Source organism: Squalius cephalus (genome assembly GCF_949319135.1).
Source record: "Squalius cephalus genome assembly, chromosome: 25".
Taxonomy (NCBI): domain Eukaryota; kingdom Metazoa; phylum Chordata; class Actinopteri; order Cypriniformes; family Leuciscidae; genus Squalius; species Squalius cephalus.
Window position 1 is genome coordinate 7,576,823 of NC_137146.1, and position 19,415 is coordinate 7,596,237.

At 36.5% G+C, this 19,415-nt stretch overlaps 1 protein-coding gene across 3 annotated transcripts in view; it reads left to right on the forward strand.

Moving 5' to 3' along the window:
- aglb (amylo-alpha-1, 6-glucosidase, 4-alpha-glucanotransferase b) overlaps positions 1–19,415 on the forward strand; it is a 35,117-nt gene that overhangs the window by 1,895 nt on the left and 13,807 nt on the right. For 2 of the 3 annotated variants that reach the window (XM_079863353.1, XM_079863352.1), the window contains exons 3-17: positions 6,463–6,673; positions 6,754–6,923; positions 7,873–8,076; positions 9,557–9,738; positions 9,838–9,949; positions 10,044–10,170; positions 10,961–11,063; positions 11,167–11,264; positions 12,488–12,627; positions 12,780–12,967; positions 13,228–13,351; positions 15,638–15,801; positions 15,909–16,010; positions 17,059–17,214; positions 19,255–19,405. In XM_079863353.1, the coding sequence (XP_079719479.1) occupies positions 6,463–6,673; positions 6,754–6,923; positions 7,873–8,076; positions 9,557–9,738; positions 9,838–9,949; positions 10,044–10,170; positions 10,961–11,063; positions 11,167–11,264; positions 12,488–12,627; positions 12,780–12,967; positions 13,228–13,351; positions 15,638–15,801; positions 15,909–16,010; positions 17,059–17,214; positions 19,255–19,405 (2,232 nt within the window). Of the gene's footprint in view, positions 1–6,462; positions 6,674–6,753; positions 6,924–7,872; positions 8,077–9,556; positions 9,739–9,837; positions 9,950–10,043; positions 10,171–10,960; positions 11,064–11,166; positions 11,265–12,487; positions 12,628–12,779; positions 12,968–13,227; positions 13,352–13,733; positions 13,858–15,637; positions 15,802–15,908; positions 16,011–17,058; positions 17,215–19,254; positions 19,406–19,415 lie in introns of all 3 variants that reach the window. The other variant, XM_079863354.1, reaches the window with a different exon arrangement.

Genomic DNA, 19,415 nt, shown 5'->3' on the forward strand with positions numbered 1-19,415 from the left:
TTTAAAACAATTAAATGATATCACCATTTTCAATAAATATGGATTAAAACAGGCCTTTTCAGATCAAATTTAGCAATCTTCCAAAGAATTATGTGAACTGTTTTTTTTTCTTAATTAGATTTTACAAGCATGCTGTTTAGTGATAAAAAAAAAAAGTCGCAATATCACCCTAAAATAAAAATGTAAGATTAAAGATTAGACAATTTTTATTGTATCTTTTATTAAGTTGGCTTGGAAAAGCCAACTACTGATACTGTACTTAAGATTATCATTATTATTATAAGTGGTGCTTACCAAAGGCAAGGCATCACTAATGTTCTCTTGCATAATAATAATAAGTTTAAGTACAATATCAGTAAGTTGGCTCCCTCGAGCCATGCAAGTATGCAAGAGAACAATAGTGATGCCTATAACTTTTTATCTGTTTGCTTTTGTTGTCATCTTGTTTTTGTGTGCCTTTTTTACAGAAAGCCCTTTGTCTTTGAGACTTGTTCAGTTTTTTCACTTGCTTTAAGCCAGTAGGTGCACCCTGCAGATTTTGAGCCGTTTGGATAAATTGACCATGCGAGAATGTGTCATGAGAAATTCCACTGAAAGGGACATTTGTACCTGTTTCTAAATGATCAGTGGTGTTAGTTGTAACCATTTTATCTTGATCATCTGTGTGGTTCTGTTCATCAAAAAGATGATCACTTGATGCTGCTACATTATTGTATTGAATTGGATCTCTGGCTTGAACACACTCTTGAGAAGCTACAGTAGGCCTACTCTGGTCATTGTTGAGAATAGTGTTATCAGAAGAGATGGGTGGATGAAATGGCTTTAAATTATTAAGAGCAAGACACTCATGGGACACTTCATTGCTTTGACACATTTCAGGTGTAATGTTTATGAATGACACAGGCAGTAGATTAAATTGTTCCTGATCAGTCAGTAAGAAACACCCTTTAAACATTATAAGAAGTCTCTCTACCATGTCTTCCAACTGGAAAAATGTCAACATTACAGCAGTACATTACAGCAGGTGTTCTGCTATGCAAATCAAAATAGCCAAACCTCCCTGAGCGATCTCTGAACACAGCGACACACGAGTTTCCACACAGAAGCAGCGCGTCACTTACGTCAGCCCGTAGACTTCGCAGTGTGTTCTCAACAAGGTTATGAAACTCGCCGATAACTGGTGTGTCTCGTAAAAATCCAAATCTCTGGGGATGTTTAAGGATGTTGTAGCAACTGAAGTTTGTTTTAATATCGTTAAACAACTGGGTTATGAAAGCAAATGGTAACCGTTTGTGAAACACCAGATAAAAACACTTACTCAACCATTGTTAGTTCTTCTTGTTAATGAAAACAATATCAGTTGGACATCAACTATCACAGTCAAACAAGAAACAATCCCAGCATTTATTTAAGCTATTAGTTTTAACAGATACTTCAGTGGAAGGATATAAAGTCAACTAAATTCTAGATTTAACACAAAATATTTAATTGAAACAGAACTAATATTAAATTAGACTATAAATATAATTTTTAAAAAAGTTGTAATGAAAAAACAGTAAAGTTAAATAGTCCTACAGTATGTGATATAGACGAATACAGAAACTGAACTAATGCAATGCTAAAACAGATGATTTTGCTCAAGTTAAATATGCGATACAAGACTACAAAAACCGAGAGATAGTACTAAAATGCTAAACACAGATATCATCAAAAAAGATTTGACTGGTGTATAAGATGTCACCCAAAATATAATGTCACTTGTGAAATCAATTATACAACATAGATCAATGTTACAAGACCGAACTTACTGAACAGGAAAAGGACTTAATGTTAAGAGCCAATTAAGCAGTCAATTTTACAAAAGGTAAATATCTGATAAATAAGACACTATGGGCCCTATTTTAACGATCTGAAACGCAAGTATCAAGCGCGAAATGCGTGTAACTTTGTGGGTGGATCTTGGGCGCTGTTGCTATTATACCGGCGGGATAAATGACTCTTGCGCCCGACGCAAATTTAAAATGGGTTGGTCTGAAGTAGCTTCATTATTCATAGATGTGGTTTGGGCGTAAATAAACCAATCAGAGCGTCATCTCACATTCCCTTTAAGAGCAGGCGCGCTTGTTCCATGGCGGATTGCTATTATAACGGCGGATTTGCCAGGCAGCAGCGGTTCACAGCCGAGGAGACCGACGTTCTCGTCAGGGTCGTAAAAGACAGAGAAGTTACATTGGGGATGGGAGAAACCCACCCAAATTAGCTTTGGTTATACAGGCGTATACAAATTTGGGTAAATGTGTAAGTTAGATTTATGCCTATTTTTTCACATCTTCATGGACACAACAATGATTTCCCTCATGTGTTAATATTGTTCCTTGTAATAATGTATGGTTTTCTAATAATGAGAACTGCTGCGTCTGTGTGTAAATGAGATAAGAAAAGTGTATGTGCGTTGTGCACACGCTACATTGATTATGGCCAAGCATGCGCCCTTAAAATAGCATATGAATAACATGCGCAACGCGCCACTGATTTTAGACTAGGTTTTTCCTGGTCAGTGGCGGAATTGTTTTCTAAACCTGCAAAATAGCACCAGGGAACGTTTGTGCCAGAATACGCCGCCTCTTTTTGCTGCACCACCCCCGGGAGCGCAAGTTAATTTCCTAATTTACCGATGTGCGTCTGTGGAGGGAAAAGTCCGCTGTGCGCGGATGCAAAATAGGATTGATACATGCGTCGTTGGACAAAGTCAATTGCGCTGGGTGCAAGATAGGGCCCTATGTAATCTAAAGCCAAACAGTTTGTTATCAAACAAATGACTGTGTGTGTTAATGTTGTTGATTTTTCAATGTAGTCCTCAGATCAGTGATGATCAAGAAGGCAGCCAGGCAGATTGGAGCTGTAGCAGGTCCATCTTTCTGGCTTTCTGGCACTGCAAATCAATTTGTTTTGTTTTTTGGGTTTGGTTATTGGGTTCAAAGTTTGGGTCTGGTTATTGGGTTCAAAGTTTGTGTTTGGTAATTGGGTTTGGTTATTGGGTTCAAAGTTTGTGTTTGGTAATTGGGTTTGGATATTGGGTTCAAAGTTTGGGTTTGGCTATTGGGTTATTGAGTTGGTTAACACACACACACACACACACACACACACACACACACACACACACACACACACACACACACACACACACACACACAAGAAGAAAAAAACAAGTTAGTTACATTCTTAACACAAACAAACATGCCTAGTACAATAATAATTGAATCATTAAATGTAAATAAAAACTGTACTACATTGCCGTCATATTAATCTTGAATTGTGTTTAAGTAAGCGCTGTCTAGTGTTTCTATAATATGTTTATATTGTTACGAACCCCACTATTAAAGTGCTATTAAAGTGTATCAGCAGGCAACCGATAATGTTGACAGAAATAAACAAACATAGACCAACACAACACTGATACGAACAACATTTAAACACAGCTTATCAGCGGCTGGCGGAAACATGATGCACACAGGGCTCTCTCGTCACTCCTCTCAAGCCCTTCTCCCTCAGTGCACGCCAAGCTCTTTACAGAGCTGAAACAGTGATCAAAGCGATCACGCCACTGTGGAAACAAATCGTAGTTTTCAACCTCCGCCCTTCTCTCTCCACTCCCATCTTATATATCCAGCCCAGAACATCAATGAACAGGCTGCAGGTGCGCAGGGGCGGAGCCTATTCATAAAGAGAGAGAACCAAATCAACCAAAGAAATAGTACACACAAATAAACATAACTCAGGACGTAACAATATTTTAAAGTTGGGTAATGTAGTCCAGCCTTAAGGGTTAATTGTTGAAAACAGGACAAAGGAGGAAATTCGTTTTTTTTTTAATCTTAGTAATCACCATTCCCTACTTTCCCTATAAAGATATTGCAAAAACCACCATGTATTAAATCTGAAATGTTTAACAATGTAACTTACCAAGATGGACAAGATGTCCAATCTACTGTAGACGACAAAAAAAGACAAAATAGATTTGTTCACAGCTCGAACAAAGCCTGTATGATCACATTTACCAAAAAGTTTACATTGTTATAATGTCCTTCACGATATATTATGTCATCCAATAATGAGCTGATGACATAAATCAGGAGTGTTTGATTGAGACATTCAAACTGTGTGGGACTTCAGGAACGTGGATGAGAACCACTGATCTATATGTTACAGAGTTTTAAGAAGTTTGGATTTTGTGTGCACAAATATGTATATACAGATGCAAAAATTTCATTCAATAATAAAAAAAAGTTAAATGTGTAATGTTTGACAATGTTACTTGCATAGATAGACGAGACGTCCAATCTACTGGAAAACATAAATGAAGAAAAAAGACAAAATAACTTTAAACTCAAATCAATATTTTATGTTTTGCCAATTTTTCTATGCCGTGTAATAAGCAGATAATTAACCACACAAATAATATGTAATATTTATGTCTCAAAAACAGATTCTGATGGAGAGAACCGATTTATGTATTGCATCTTTAAATCTGAAATGTTTGACAGTGTTACTTACAAAGATGGAAAAGACCTCCGATCTGTTAGGGAAAAAAAACAAGATTTATTATTAATAGATAAATTATAGTGGCATAGGGGTACAGCATTTCTTCAAGAAGGTGGTGAAGTTAAGATAACGGCTTTCAAAAACACATTTACTAGTGCACTCAGCAGTGGGAAAACAAGTATATTTAGCTCTCAAAAGCGGAGAAGAGGCCGAATTTGAGTAAGGGATTACATATGTAATAATAAATTAAACTCTGTCTTTTTAATATGGGCATAAGTATATTTTCCTGGGACCCACGTCAGCAAAATTTTAAAAATGCTCCACTTTCTCAGCCGGAGGAGGCAAGAGCAAGGGCACAGGAGGCTCTTTGCCCATCATCAAACGTTTAAAACTGCTAAACTAAAACTTAAACTATTTCAAACTGAAAACATTCAAACTTTTAAAACTACTAAACTAAAACTTAAACTAATTAAAACTAAAGACCTTCAAACTTCAAGCTTTTAACACTTCATCACACTTTATGGCAAGAAACTTCTTCAAACTATCTGGTCCGGCTTTCTCAAGCCAACTTAAAGTTTGTCTCGACAAACTTTTTAATCTAATTGTTTATATACTGTTGTATAAATCAGTGGTCAGCTTTGTTTTTTAAACACAAAACGGCACATATTCTGCAAATTGTAGATAAAATATTCCAAATATAATTTATTTAAAAATATATAATTTTAAAGGGTTAGTTCACCCAAAAATGAAAATTCTGTCAGTAATTACTCACCCTCATGTTGTTCCAACCGCGTAAGACCTTCGTTCATCTTCGGAACACAAATTAAGATATTTTTGATGAAATCTGAGACTGGATCACTCCTCCATAGGCTGCTAGGTGACCGAAACTTGCTGGCCCAGAAAAGTTATTAAAGAGATCGTTAATATAGTCCAAGTGACTACAGTGGCTTAATCTTAAGTATATCAAGCGACGAGAATACTTTTTGTGCGCAAAAACAAACAAAAATAACGACTTTATTCCACTATTCATTTCCTTCTCTCTGGGCCTCGTAGTGTTTTTGCGCTGCACGTCTGTGTTGCACGTCATCACGCATCACACACATGACCAGCTTCGGCCAATTGTGAGCCTACGTGGTGACGTGTAACACAGACGCGCAGCGCAAAAACACTACGTAAACTAACTCGAGGCTCAGAGAGAAGGAAATGAATAGTGGAATAAAGTCGTTATTTTTGTTTGTTTTTGCGCACAAAAAGTATTCTCGTCTCTTGATATACTTAAGATTGAGCCACTGGAGTCACTTGGACTATATTAACGATCTCTTTAATAACTTTTCTGGGCCAGCAAGTTTCGGTCACCTAGCAGCCTATGGAGGAGTGATCCAGCTCTCAGATTTCATCAAAAATATCTTAATTTGTGTTCCGAAGATGAACGAAGGTCTTACGCGGTTGGAACAACATGAGGGTGAGTAATTACTGACAGAATTTTCATTTTTGGGTGAACTAACCCTTTAAATAGCCTAATGAAATTTTAACATACTGATAAACACATACTTGCCTTTTAGCTTAAGGCGAACGGGAAAGCTTTCTGAACTGTATGTCTAAAATACAATGCAACAGCTAAGTTTATCAAATTGCACACCAAAACAATATATGAATAAACAACCAGTGGCTTCAAGGAGAATTAAATCAAAGATTTATGAAGAAAATAAGATCTTCTTGAAGTCTACTTGAAGGGATTTTCATGTTTTGTTCTAAAACATAAATTACACAGTATCTAATATGTATTGTTTCATTGCTCTGAACAATAATTTATGATTCAAGGATCTTCTTTGATAAATGCACTATTTAAAGGAAGACTTGCGGGGTTATTGGATATTACCCTGATGTTTTCTCATGTGACTCACATTTAATCTCACTTAGGCTTTGAGCTTCAGTTCCGCCTGGGCCCGACCCTGCAGGGCAAGAGTGTGCATGTTCACACCGACTACCCAGCACATGGCAAGAGGTTCGTTGGCTCCAGCTTCCGTCGGCTGGAGTGGGTGAACCCCAGTGGCAGAGAGGATGACTCAGACAAGTACTGCAAACTGGACCTGGAGATAGCAGGGTCTTATCAGTATTACTTTGGGTGTGGGTGAGTGAAAATTCTTGGAATTGTGGCAGTTTCTAATTGTTACCATGAAAAAGAAAGATGTTACCATATTGTGTATACAGGAATGAGGAACGAACCGGAGGTGGCTACATTGTTGTGGATCCAGTGTTGCGCGTCGGCCATGAGAGGAAGATCCTGCCTCTGGATTGCATTACAATTCAGACTTACCTGGCAAAATGTCTGGGCCCTCTGGATGAATGGCTAGACAGACTAAGAGTGGCCAAGGAAAGTGGTATGTATCATTTATCAGTGTTTGTTGAAACTCATTTATGAGTTTGGTATTGCTGTAGTACTTGTGACCCCAACAAAAGACCATCTGAAGCCCCCTCATATAGAAAAATATGTACTAATGTGTATAAAAAAGGATATTTTTGCTCCCCACTGATTGCAGCAATCTATGGGTTATTGCACTTTACCAGAATCATCAAAAAGTAGGGGTGTAACAATACCCTCCTTATGTCACGATTCGATACATATCACAATACTGAACTCACAATACGATATTATTGCGATACTCCAATACATATGAAAAGAAAAACAAAAAAATTTACTGTTGAATAAAATGCAAAATTTGGTATTACACTGGCAGTGTAAATGAATAGGCTTGGCCTTGGTGCTGGTAACCCAATGCACAGGACAATGGTGACACCAGAATAAAAAATATTCATGATTCTGAAGCTGAAAATACAGAATTATTTTAGACGAATATGCTTGCAGATATATTTAAAATAATGTAGGCCACTTTTTACTGGTAACATATGACATTTGGCATGATCAGGACCCACAAATATTCCCCCATTGCAATATTATACATTATTCAACATTATATAGTAGTGTAATGTAGTACTGAGTACTATGAACTATACACAATACAGATTGTCACTATCCACGATACATCTTGTTGCATTTTTGTATTGTGACACAATATATTGTTACACCCCTAGATTAGAATGCATGCCATCTGTGGGTAGACTTTTTTTATTCCAGTAAGTAACCATAGCAAACACCCTGAACACCATGCTAACGCCATATCAACCGGCCAAAACACCATAGTAATCATATAAAAACACCCTGGCACTTTTGCACGACTAACAACTAACAGTTTAGCCATTTAAGATACAAAAACCACATCTGAAGTAGATGAACCACCAACTTTTTGTACATGTTTTTTTTATGTTCAGGTTACAATATGATCCACTTCACGCCTCTGCAGAAACTAGGCTTATCACGGTCATGCTACTCCATAGCTGATCAGCTAGAGCTGAACCCCGATTTCTCCCCACCTGGAAAGAACTACACCTGGATGGATGTGGGCAACCTGACGGAGAAACTTAAGAAAGAGTGGAATGTGATTTGCATCACAGATGTGGTGTACAACCACACAGGTAATTTCAGCTGTGTCTTTAGCACATAGTGAATAATGTTTTGGAGTATTGGAGAAACTTCCAATACTGCATCTTTGGCTATTTATCTCATTGGAATGGCAATGCCACCTCTGAAGAACGACACAGCAGATTAGGAAAGAAGTGGTTAGGCTATTTATATATCAATTGCAGCAATCAGAGGGTAGATGAAAGCTGGTCACATCCGTGGCAAAATGTTTAAGATTTTTGACCTTTCAGTCACACTGTAGGAAGATTAATGTTGGCCGCCTCGTTCTTTGTGACATTCTAATGTTTCATGTTGCCCTCTGCTGCATGTGTGTCATAGGAACAAATTTTCATGTCTGCCCTTATGAACACCATATAGTTTAATTGGGTGTCAGACTAAGAACTGTTTCTTGCCAACTAGCTTTGTTTTGGTTAGTCTGTAAAATGTGCTCCAGCAGGGTGTAAAAGTAGCTCTACAGGGTGCCAGAAGTTTTTAGTATTTTTCCTTTCGATCTTTTGCTTTTGCTGTGGTTAACATGCTTTAACTATGAGCCATCGGAATTTACCGACTATAAACAGCTCAATTACTGTAACCCTCAGAGACTCACAGTCTGATACAAAATTACATCAAATCAACTTTTCAATAAATATGGGTTAAAACTACATAAACCTGCAGCTCACACTCTGAAATATATTATAGCAACAATTTTGGCAGGGAAATAAAAAACAGTTCTCCCAGCAAGCAATATTCACACAATATGATGTGACTAATTTAGCAATTTTCCGAACAAGTAATTTGATTTGTCTTATTATTTTTTTCCATGCATGTTGATTAGTGATGGAACTAGAAAATGGATGTATCTCCCAAAACAGTTGTATAAATCCTAGTGGTCATTATTGTTTTTATTGTTATGCACACAACAGAGCTTATTCACTAAATCGTAGATGAATTATTCCGGATAGGTTGGAGCATTTTTTTCAAGTGCCACAGAAACGGTTTCCTGCTCTTTGAACCTTTGAACACAGCTCTCATCTTTGCCTAGAAACAGAACGGCTGTGATAGTGTAAATTTGGAATCAGAGCAGCTCTTTAGACACCAGACTGAAGTTTATCACTCTTAATGAGCATTTTGAAATTGATTTTACTTACCATTTATTATGTGCAAACATGCCAATCCTTATCAGGAACTCACATACAATTATTCGCCATTTACTTTCCAACCAATTAACTATGTTTGCATGTCACCTTTTCATTTCCCTCCCACTTTTGACCCAGCATGTGTAATATAATCTTATACTAACAGGTACAGCAGATTGTATTTCCATACGTTTGGTTTTTGAAAGGAAATCAACTGACTGAAGTAAATTGAGCCGAAGGTCATAGTGATGATGAAGTCTGTGCCGCAGTTTAAATATCTTCTGTCTATAGCTTAGAAAAACAGATTTTATTTTATTTATTTATAAAACTATGATTTTATGATTGTTCCCTTGGTTAGCTGCCAACAGTAAGTGGATCAGACTCCATCCAGAGTGTGGCTATAACCTGGTAAACTCTCCTCATCTGAAGCCAGCCTGGGTGCTGGATAGAGCCCTGTGGCACTTCAGCTGTGCCATAGCTGATGGGAAATACAGTGACAGTGGCCTTCCACCTCTTATTGAGAGTGAGAAACGCATTACTGTGAGTCTGGAGGCTGTCACAGCTTTTTAATATGCCAAAAATCCTTTAAAGTTTGTGGTGACAGGCCAACAAGCGATGGTGTTTGGTTTGATGTTTCAGATCCTACGAGGGCTTCTATGGACGGAAGTTTTCTCCCAGATGAAACTATGGGAGTTTCTGCAGGTGAACGTTGAGAAAGCCGTGGAGCAGTTTAGGAAGGTTCTTCAGGCTGGTGAGCGTTTGAAGTCTGCTAGCATGTTCTTGGATGCTCTGTCACTTGTATTTTGTAGGGTCGGAGGTAAGTTGGATGTATTTGGCGTCTGTAGGTAACAAACCTGAGGGCCCCGAGCTGATGGGAAAGCCGAAATTAAAAGTCATCCAGGATTCACAGTATGGACGCCTCAGCAACACCGTAGACATGCAACTGGCCCTGGAGATGTTTGGCAGACACACGTGAGTCCACTTCCTGTTCAAGTTCTGTTTAATGATTGTTTTTTTGGATAGACTATGTGTTTTCTGTTATCAAATATCTATGTTAATTTTTAATGATCTCAAATGAAAAGGTCAGGGTAACCAAGATCATTTTATTGTGATTATACATAACTTGGTCACCCTAATAAAGCAATAATATTCTAATGGTCATTTAATTATCAACAAGGAAGTCCCTACATCACTTATATGATATATGATCACAGTATATATATATATATATATATATATATATATATATATATATATATATATATATATATATATATATATATTAGGGCTGTCAAACGATTAATCGCGATTAATCGCATCCAAAATAAAAGTTTGTGTTTACATAATATATGTGTGTGTATGGAGTATAATTATTTTCTATATATAAATACACACACATGCATATATATTTAAGAAAAATGTGTTATTTATATATAAAATATTTATATATAATATAAATTATATATATAATATAAATATATATACACAGTATATACATGCAAATATTTCTTAAATATATACATGCATGTGTGTGTATTTATATATCGAAAATAATTATACACACACACACATAATCGTTTGACAGCCCTAATATATATATATCTGTCACTTATACTAATATATATATATATATATATAGGCCTATATATATGTTTTAATCCATTTTTACATTAGAATTAGACCTGTTTTTTTCTTATTATGCCAGTGTACTGCACTTTGTGAACAAATAAACTTTATTTCCCTGTACTTATCAAAACAACAGTAACGGTCCCAAATCCATTCAAGAGTCCTGTGATTGGTTTAAGAAGAGTCTTGAGGAACTGAATGTGGAATGCTATAAAGAAATGCAAAGTCATCATGAGAAGGTTGGTTTCTGTTAGCTTTAGGTGTGTGTATGATTCACAGATTATCTTACTGTTTATATCTTTGTTGTCTGTGTGATTTATTTACGTCATTTCTCACCTGCAGGCTATAAACTGCATAGTTGAAACGGTTTGTTATGAAAGACTCGCCACCCACGGTCCTCTACTTGGACCTGTCACTCGGACAAACCCTTTGGTGACTAGGTAAATATCAAGAAATCTCACAGAGCTAGATTTGGTGGCAGTCTGAAAGTCTGGTCTACTTTGAAACTTATTCTGGACAAGAACTGCCCACTTAGGAAGAAATCATCAGACAGACAGAAACACAGCTAACAAAAATATGTTCAAACAACGTTTTGCCAATGTTCCCATTAGGTTATGAAAATGCTAATTCTGAATGTTTTAAACATGTTTTTTTTTTTCTGGGTTATGCAGTCGTTAAAGGCCCACTGTTACTTTTGACACTAGCAGTTAAAAACAAAACTGCCTACATTTTGCGTAATAATTTTTTGGTTGTGCTTTGGCTCTGCGTGACTGTGTGGATAAATATGGTTATTTCTCATAAATAAAAAGGAAAGAGAGATTATCCCACTGCTCATAAAACATTAACTAATAGGCTTACGAGATAAAACCAGCTTAGATGGAAAGGATCTCAAGTTGACTAGCTGAAGACTTTACTGTAGCTATACCCATTAACTCTTTCCCCGCCATTGACGGAAATTTCTTGCTTTACGTGTTTTCACTGTTAAACAGTAGTGGGCGCTATTATTAGGCATCTTCTAAAAGAGTACTGAATCTGATCAAAACAGGCGAAAAAGAAGCAGATATGACCGATAGCATAGATAAGCAGATGCGTATGTAAAATAACGTGATCATCAACATTAAACAGCATATCCAAACTGCCAAACGTTACCGAATAAAATATCGACCCAGGACGAGCTATAGGACTGTGCAAGCATAAGGGGTTGATGAACTCGATTTACTCCATCTATGTTTTGATCATCATTCTGAATCCGATCTGGATGTAGTCTTACAAAAACGCGATTTTCTCAGCTTTTTCTCAAAATGTTGCTTTTTTATTAAAACTTACCCACATTCAAGTGTTGATAAAAAAAGAATGCATTAAGCTAGAATAAAACAGGTTTTTTGTTTAAAAGCAGATGCTCTGTTCTTTCTTTTGACATAGCCTATTGCACGTCCAGATATGCATACAACAAAATATTCTGAGTGCCGTGAAAATGCTTATGTATTCTAGTCAAGGGCCTCAAACAAAACTTTTTAATGCCACAAATATATCCAAATAACACATTTTTTTCCCCTCAGAAGCCGCATGATATCTTGTAAGCTTAGCATTTTATTGTGTAATACGCTGATGAGAACGGCAGATTTACAGTTTTCATCCTTGTTTTGTTGTTTTAATGATTCAGATATTTTACCTACCCATTTGAGGACATGCCAATGGAGCAGGAAAACCAGCTGATGCTGAATCCAAATGAGGCTTGTCATCTGCTCGCCCATAATGGATGGGTCATGGGTGATGACCCGCTCAGAAACTTTGCAGAGGCAGGTGAGTCAAAATATGTGTGTATGTTGGTTTCTTCTGAACGGTAATGAAAATACCTGCATGCTGCTCCACACTGGTTTGTTGCTGGTTGGGCCAGCAAAGCCATTAAAAAAATTTTCAGCCAGTTTTTAATGGTTGATTTATCTGTCTGTTAGGGTCTAATGTTTACCTCAGAAGAGAGCTTGTTTGCTGGGGTGACAGCGTTAAACTTCGCTATGGCGATAAGCCAGAAGACTGTCCATACTTATGGGCTCACATGAAGAAGTACACAGAGATCACAGCCAAACATTTCTCCGGTGTGCGTCTGGATAACTGCCACTCCACACCCCTTCATGTGGCTGAGGTACGTGCTCAGATTTCCACTTTATTTTTGATCTGCAGGCATATTTCATGATATATTTATACAAATGACACCATATGCTACTGACAGGAACTCAGAACGTTTTGCAGTGTCACTGTAGATTCATAGATTATATCTGAAGAATGTTATCACTTTTCTTTCATTCTAATTTTGGAAATATGTTGTTTCATTCCTTCTGAGTTTGTACTGCAGGTTTTTCACGTGTACTATTAAATGTGGCATCTTGTATGTTGTGTCTATAGGCCATGTTAGCTGCAGCCAGAGTGGTCAGGCCCAATCTTTATGTGATAGCTGAACTCTTTACAGGAAGTGAACAGCTTGACAATTTGTTTGTAAATCGGCTGGGGATAACCAGTCTCGTCAGAGGTACTGCAGACTGCAAAATACACGTTTGATGCTCAATTTGCTCTTTGTGTTTTTTTCCCCCTCCTTTTTGCTTTCTCAAAACATTAATACCTTACCGTTAATAACATACTTTTTCTCTCCATAACCTAATTTGACCTGATGCATTTCATGTGCACACAAATAATACTATATTAATGCCATACTTCATTACTAATATACCTGCATTATATCCTTTATGCTTTACCATGTAACCTGAGCATGTTCCCACTCATTGTCATGCACGTCACACATTGTCTGTCTTGCTTAGTTTACCTACACCCATATCCATTCATCTATCCATTCTATCCATTCATCCATCCATCCTCTTTTCTAACCCTGCTACTGTGTGCTGGATGGGCTGCAGTATATGTTAGCTTTCGCTCGTCATCACAGGCCTGATCTGTATGTGGTGGCTGAGCTCTTTACTGGCAGCGAAGAGCTGGACAATGTCTTTATGACTAGGCTTGGCATTACCTCCATTATCCGAGGTAAGACTCAAAGAGATTGGGAAATGCAGTTGCAGTGACACTCAGAAATAAATGTGAATGCCATGTGAAATACAAATTTACAGCAGATGTAAATCATCCTCAAAATGAGCTAAAACACCACAGCTGCTGTTGATAGAGTTTGAGTTGTATTTCACACAGAATATCCTTAGATTTTAGATAATAGATGGATATGGACTGGTTCTTGAACTACTGGCACTTTTATGTCACAGGGGTTCATTTTTACGTATTAATTTCTTTGATGAAGGCCACATTATTTTTTTCATTTATTTTTTATACTTTTAAAAAGCCATTTATGTTTACATTGTATTGTTTTACTTTTGTCCCATTTTAAAATTTAAAATGGACAGGTCAGGTCTGTCAGCGTTAACGCATGCGATACATTTTTGTCCAGTTTAACGCGTTAAAATATTTAACGCAGCATCCGATTTTTCCGTCATCCTTTTGCTAGCGTTACATTATATGATCACGCTCTTATTAATGCAAATGCTTTTAAACCATTCAAGCGCAACAAGAACGCGCTGCCTGTGAATGTTCTGTCTATGTGACACACGCACACCACGCACAGAAAGACGCGCGCCAGTATCGTGCGCACAGACAGCGCGCCAAAATACGTTCTCTTTCGCGCTTGAACGAACAATACAATAACACACACAACTATGCTAAAATGTCCATTTTGTCGAGTATCTTCATAACAGAGCAGTCTTAAATTAGTTAAATAAAGTCTTAAATAAATGTAAAGAGTTGTGAGAGAATGAGGCGGGTGTGATGTGTCATGCAGCAGCGGCTGGTTTTAAAGGGACAGCAGTCAATAAAGCTTTCTGTCAGTAATATTAATCAAAGAACAAAGTAGCAAAGAAAATGACTCACTGCTCTTGACTAATGCACTTTTATAGCTTTAATAAGGATTAGTCTATATTTAATCTAATGCAATACAGACTGTTTGATAACTTTATTCAATTTCTGTTAGTCATGAAGGAAGGGCAGAGGTAAATATGACATTTATTATGGGTTTATGTGAGGATTGTTTGAAGTTCACTTGAATTAAAAGTTGTTATATTTTTTTGAAGCCTAATAAATGTTAAAAAATGTATAGCTTTCAATTACACTGTAATGTTGAATGGCTATAATTAATGTTTAAAATTGAGGGAAAAAATCATTTTCATCGAGACATCAGTAGCTGTATTAGTATCAGTGATACTGACCTTCATTCAGTCTCTATATTAATTTGGAGATTAACTGTGAAATTCTTACATTATAAAATATGTAAACTAAATATAAACCTATACAAATGTAAGTGTTTTAAATTGCGATTAATCGTGATTAATGACAGAAAAAAATTGTGATTAATCGAGTTCATTTTTGAATCGACTGACAGCACTATAATAAAATAAAATTATTATCTCAGCAAAAAGTGAAATGAAAACCATTCCAATATATTTGTGTAAAAAATAATTTATATATTTATAAATTTATTATATTTTACAGGTTTTTTTGTCCAATGACGAAACAATGAAGCTGTGACGGTAATGTTAATGACTTCCATAAAAAAAATTACAGATTTCCTCTGTGATGTATGTACAGTACTGTATATATTCTGTATATAGTTAGTACACAAATCAAATAAACTCTTGAGAGTATGAAAAGTGGCAATAGTTGAAAAAACATCCAAATTAAACCGCAACATGAACCCTGTTGTGTAAAGTTTGACCTTTTTATCAAATGTCCCATTTACTGATAAGATTTGTTCGCTCATCATCAGAGGCCATGAGTGCCGGGGACAGCCATGAGGAGGGTCGACTGGTGTATCGTTTTGGAGGGGAGCCTGTAGGGTCATTTGTACAGCCAAACCTCAGGCCTTTAGTGCCGTCGATCGCTCATGCCATGTTTCTGGATGTTACACATGACAACGAATGTCCCATTCAGGTCAGCAACACATAAAATGTATTTTATGTATCATGAGGTTTATTTTAATACCGTTTAATATACATTTTTAATATGAAAGATCTGTTTTTCTTATTCTTGTCTTGTAGGTTCGTTCGGCGTATGATGCTTTACCCAGCTCTGCTATCGTCTCTATGGCCTGCTGCGCCTCAGGCAGCACTAGAGGATACGATGAGCTCGTACCTCACCAGGTAAAAATGTGTTCAGTGACTTTGGCTGTGTCCTAAACTTAAACCTAAAGGTCTTGCCGTCCAATCAATCAATGACTAAATGGACAGTATTTTAGTATAAAGGCACCTCCTAAGGTAACTGGTTGCAGAAAGGCTTTCAACTCACTGATCTCTGATCTAAAACTTATTCAAGGAAGCTTAACATTGATAATAATAAGAAATGCTTCTTGTGCTGCAAATCAGCATATTAGAATGATTTATGAAGGATCATGTGACACTAAAGACTGGAGTAATGCTGAAAATTCAGCTTTGCAATCACAGGAATAAATTAAATTTTAAAGCATATTCAAATAGAAAACAGTTATGTTAAATTGTAATAATATTTCACTATATTACTGTTTTTACTGTATTTTTTTATCAAATCAGTTCAACCTTGGTGAACATAACAGACTGTTAAAAACAACGGTAGCTGTATATTGAGATTTTGTTTTGTCACATAAAAAAGTTACATAACTTACTCTTTCTCCGCCAAGTTTTTATGTATTTTTATATAACAAAGCAGATTAAAAAATATTGTTTATGTCCATGCCAATTATGTAACAAGGATCATTTGTTCTGTCAGCACCTTGATTATAAAACTCCCATAATGAATTATTTCTTTACTTCTCACTAACAAAGAGTCCTTTGTATCTGGGTCGGTATTCATACCTAAACAAAAGCCTTTTCTGATATTATTTTTTATCTCCCTTCCACGTCAAAATATTTCCATGGGGTTTCTAATATACCTGGAGAAAGCTATCTGTTAGCATTTACATTCATCTAAATGGAAGAAACTCTAATTCTGAATGCAACACTGCAAATACACAACCTGTCAGTCAATAAATGGGAAAACAAAGTAACTTTGCTTACTTGTTTGAATGTCATTTTAATGTCAATTTAAGTTGAAGTTACTTGAAAAAAGTAATCTGATTACATAACACTCTTTACCAACACTGCAAATATATATGTACATATGCTTTTTGCCTACATAATGGTGTTGGTGTAGTATCAATCCGCTTTTTTTCCTCAGATTTCAGTAGTAAAGGAGGAGCGTCTGTACCCTAAATGGAATCCTGATGCACTGCACTCTTCTGTTGGGGAGGTGAACCTCCAGACTGGTATAATGGCAGGAAAGCTGGCCCTCAACAAACTCCACCAAGAACTGGCAGAGAAGGGCTTCACCCAGGTTAATGTTTACTCATATCAGACGTCAAATAAATTTATTAGGAGTCACAATCATTAACAGCAAGAGGAGACTTTGATACTTATTGCAAAGTTTTTATGAACTACTGATTTCACTGATTTGTTACTTACTGTAGCAGACACCTTAATCCTCTGGATTAAACTGAAATTAAGGAATCTGTTACAACAGTTCATACCTCATACCAAACTTGTTTATAAAGAGAAGAACTTACTGTACATTGGAAGTTCATTTTAAAAGCAGAAACGTGAAGCTCAGGTTTTACCAAAACACTTAAAGAGTTGGTTTTCAGACATTTTCTCAGAACAAACTTCACTTTTCTGAGCCCCTTTTGCTGTTTAACATTTGTTATAAAGTATCCAAAATTATCCAAATATTGTTTTGATCATGTAAAAACCTTTTTATTTTATTATTTGCTTGAAAATAGGGCTGCACGATATTGGAAAAAAAATTACATTGCGATATTTTTTTCCCAACGATATATATTGCGTGCCATCAATCCAGGCTAAAGTCAATAATTAGCCTATACCATTCCATGATATTAATAATTTCAGTAAGCAAGCTTCATTACAAGTGACAAAAAAGGCCACTTAATATTTTATTCCAAAATTAGAACATATTTCTGTCAGAATTCGAAAAAAATATTTATTATTCTCTCTCTCTCTCTCTCTCTCTCTCTCTCTGTGTCTCTATGTTTTCGGTGCTGATGCAGTGACGCGTTCATGTAAACAGCACTTAAAAGCTGTCACAAAGAACCAGCAAAAGTAATGATTATGAATATGTAAAATATTACAATGAGACATTTTAATTGTTTATTAATAAACAAGTGTTTTCTGTAAATATGAAGTTGACAATCTTCATCTTCGCAGTAGTGATCGCGTAGGAGAGAAATGCACTTTTCATACAGATTACATAGTTTTATTTTGTTTTGAATGGTTCTGTTTAAAAGTAGAGATTTCTGTAGATAATAGATATATTTATATATTTTTTTTAGGTGTGTGAGGCGAGTAGGCTACCTTATACGCTGAGTTTCGGTTCATGGATTCAGGCGCTGGCGCCTCCGTGTCCTGATTATGTCTGCTATATTTACTTTTTATTTATTAAATCCAGGAAACTGGATAATGAAACACTGATTAAAATTAAGATACAATTAATACAAAACGAAATTCGCTTTAAAGAAAGGCTTTGTGCTTTCTGTTTGAGGTCTCTGTGAAAGTTTTAAAGCAGTCTTTTAGTGTCGCTTTCATAACAGTCGCGTCCGTAATGGAGAACTGTCACGTAACATAGTTTTTTTCTCATAAATGCGAACACGAAAAATAAAATACTTTTTAAAAAAGACAACCATCCACAACTTTATAACACTCCAGCAAAGTACCTCTTTTTGGTCAACATCCTCCTTTTTGTAGACGAAATAGTCCCAAATAGCTGATTTTGACTTTCTTTTTGGTACGAAATCTTTTTTTTGTTTGTTTTTTGCGGCGGATCCTCTTCGTCGCCCATTTTTAGCTATAGGATGCCAGTGAATGTTGGCTGTGAGCGCGGTGAGCTGCGGCACAGCGAACCAATCACTGTGCAAACACGCGGAACATGCAAGTCACCCCAGCAAAAAGCCATACAACAAACTCGTGTTTACTGTGTGCTACCCTGGTGCTACCGTTTTCTTAATACACCATGGGTGCTACTACCCTTCACATCGCATGTTCCGGCGATGTGACTATCGCTCATTCGCACATCGCGATGTCGATGTTAAAACAGAATATCGTTCAGCCCTACTTGAAAATATTGCTTTAAATACCACTAAGTTTTACTCTAATCCAAAGACATTCAGACATATTTAGCTGTCCAAATACTTTTTTCGAACCCCTATAAATTAATTATTTATGTATTAAAATGTTATTTGAGGAGTAAAGTAGTCACTAGGGTGGTGGGACTTGTTGTCATATTTATACCTGTAACCTACACCTCTCAGTCTTATGTGCACATTGCTGTCTGTTTCTTTGTTTTTGTTCATCATGCACATCACAGGTTTATGTAGATCAGCTGGATGAAGACACCGTGGCTGTGACCAGGCATTGCCCCAGCACACATCAGTCTGTTGTGACTGTGTCTCGAACAGCGTTTAAAAACCCTGAAACACACCAATACAAAGAGCATCTGGCCCCCATGTACATCCCAGGTACAGACGC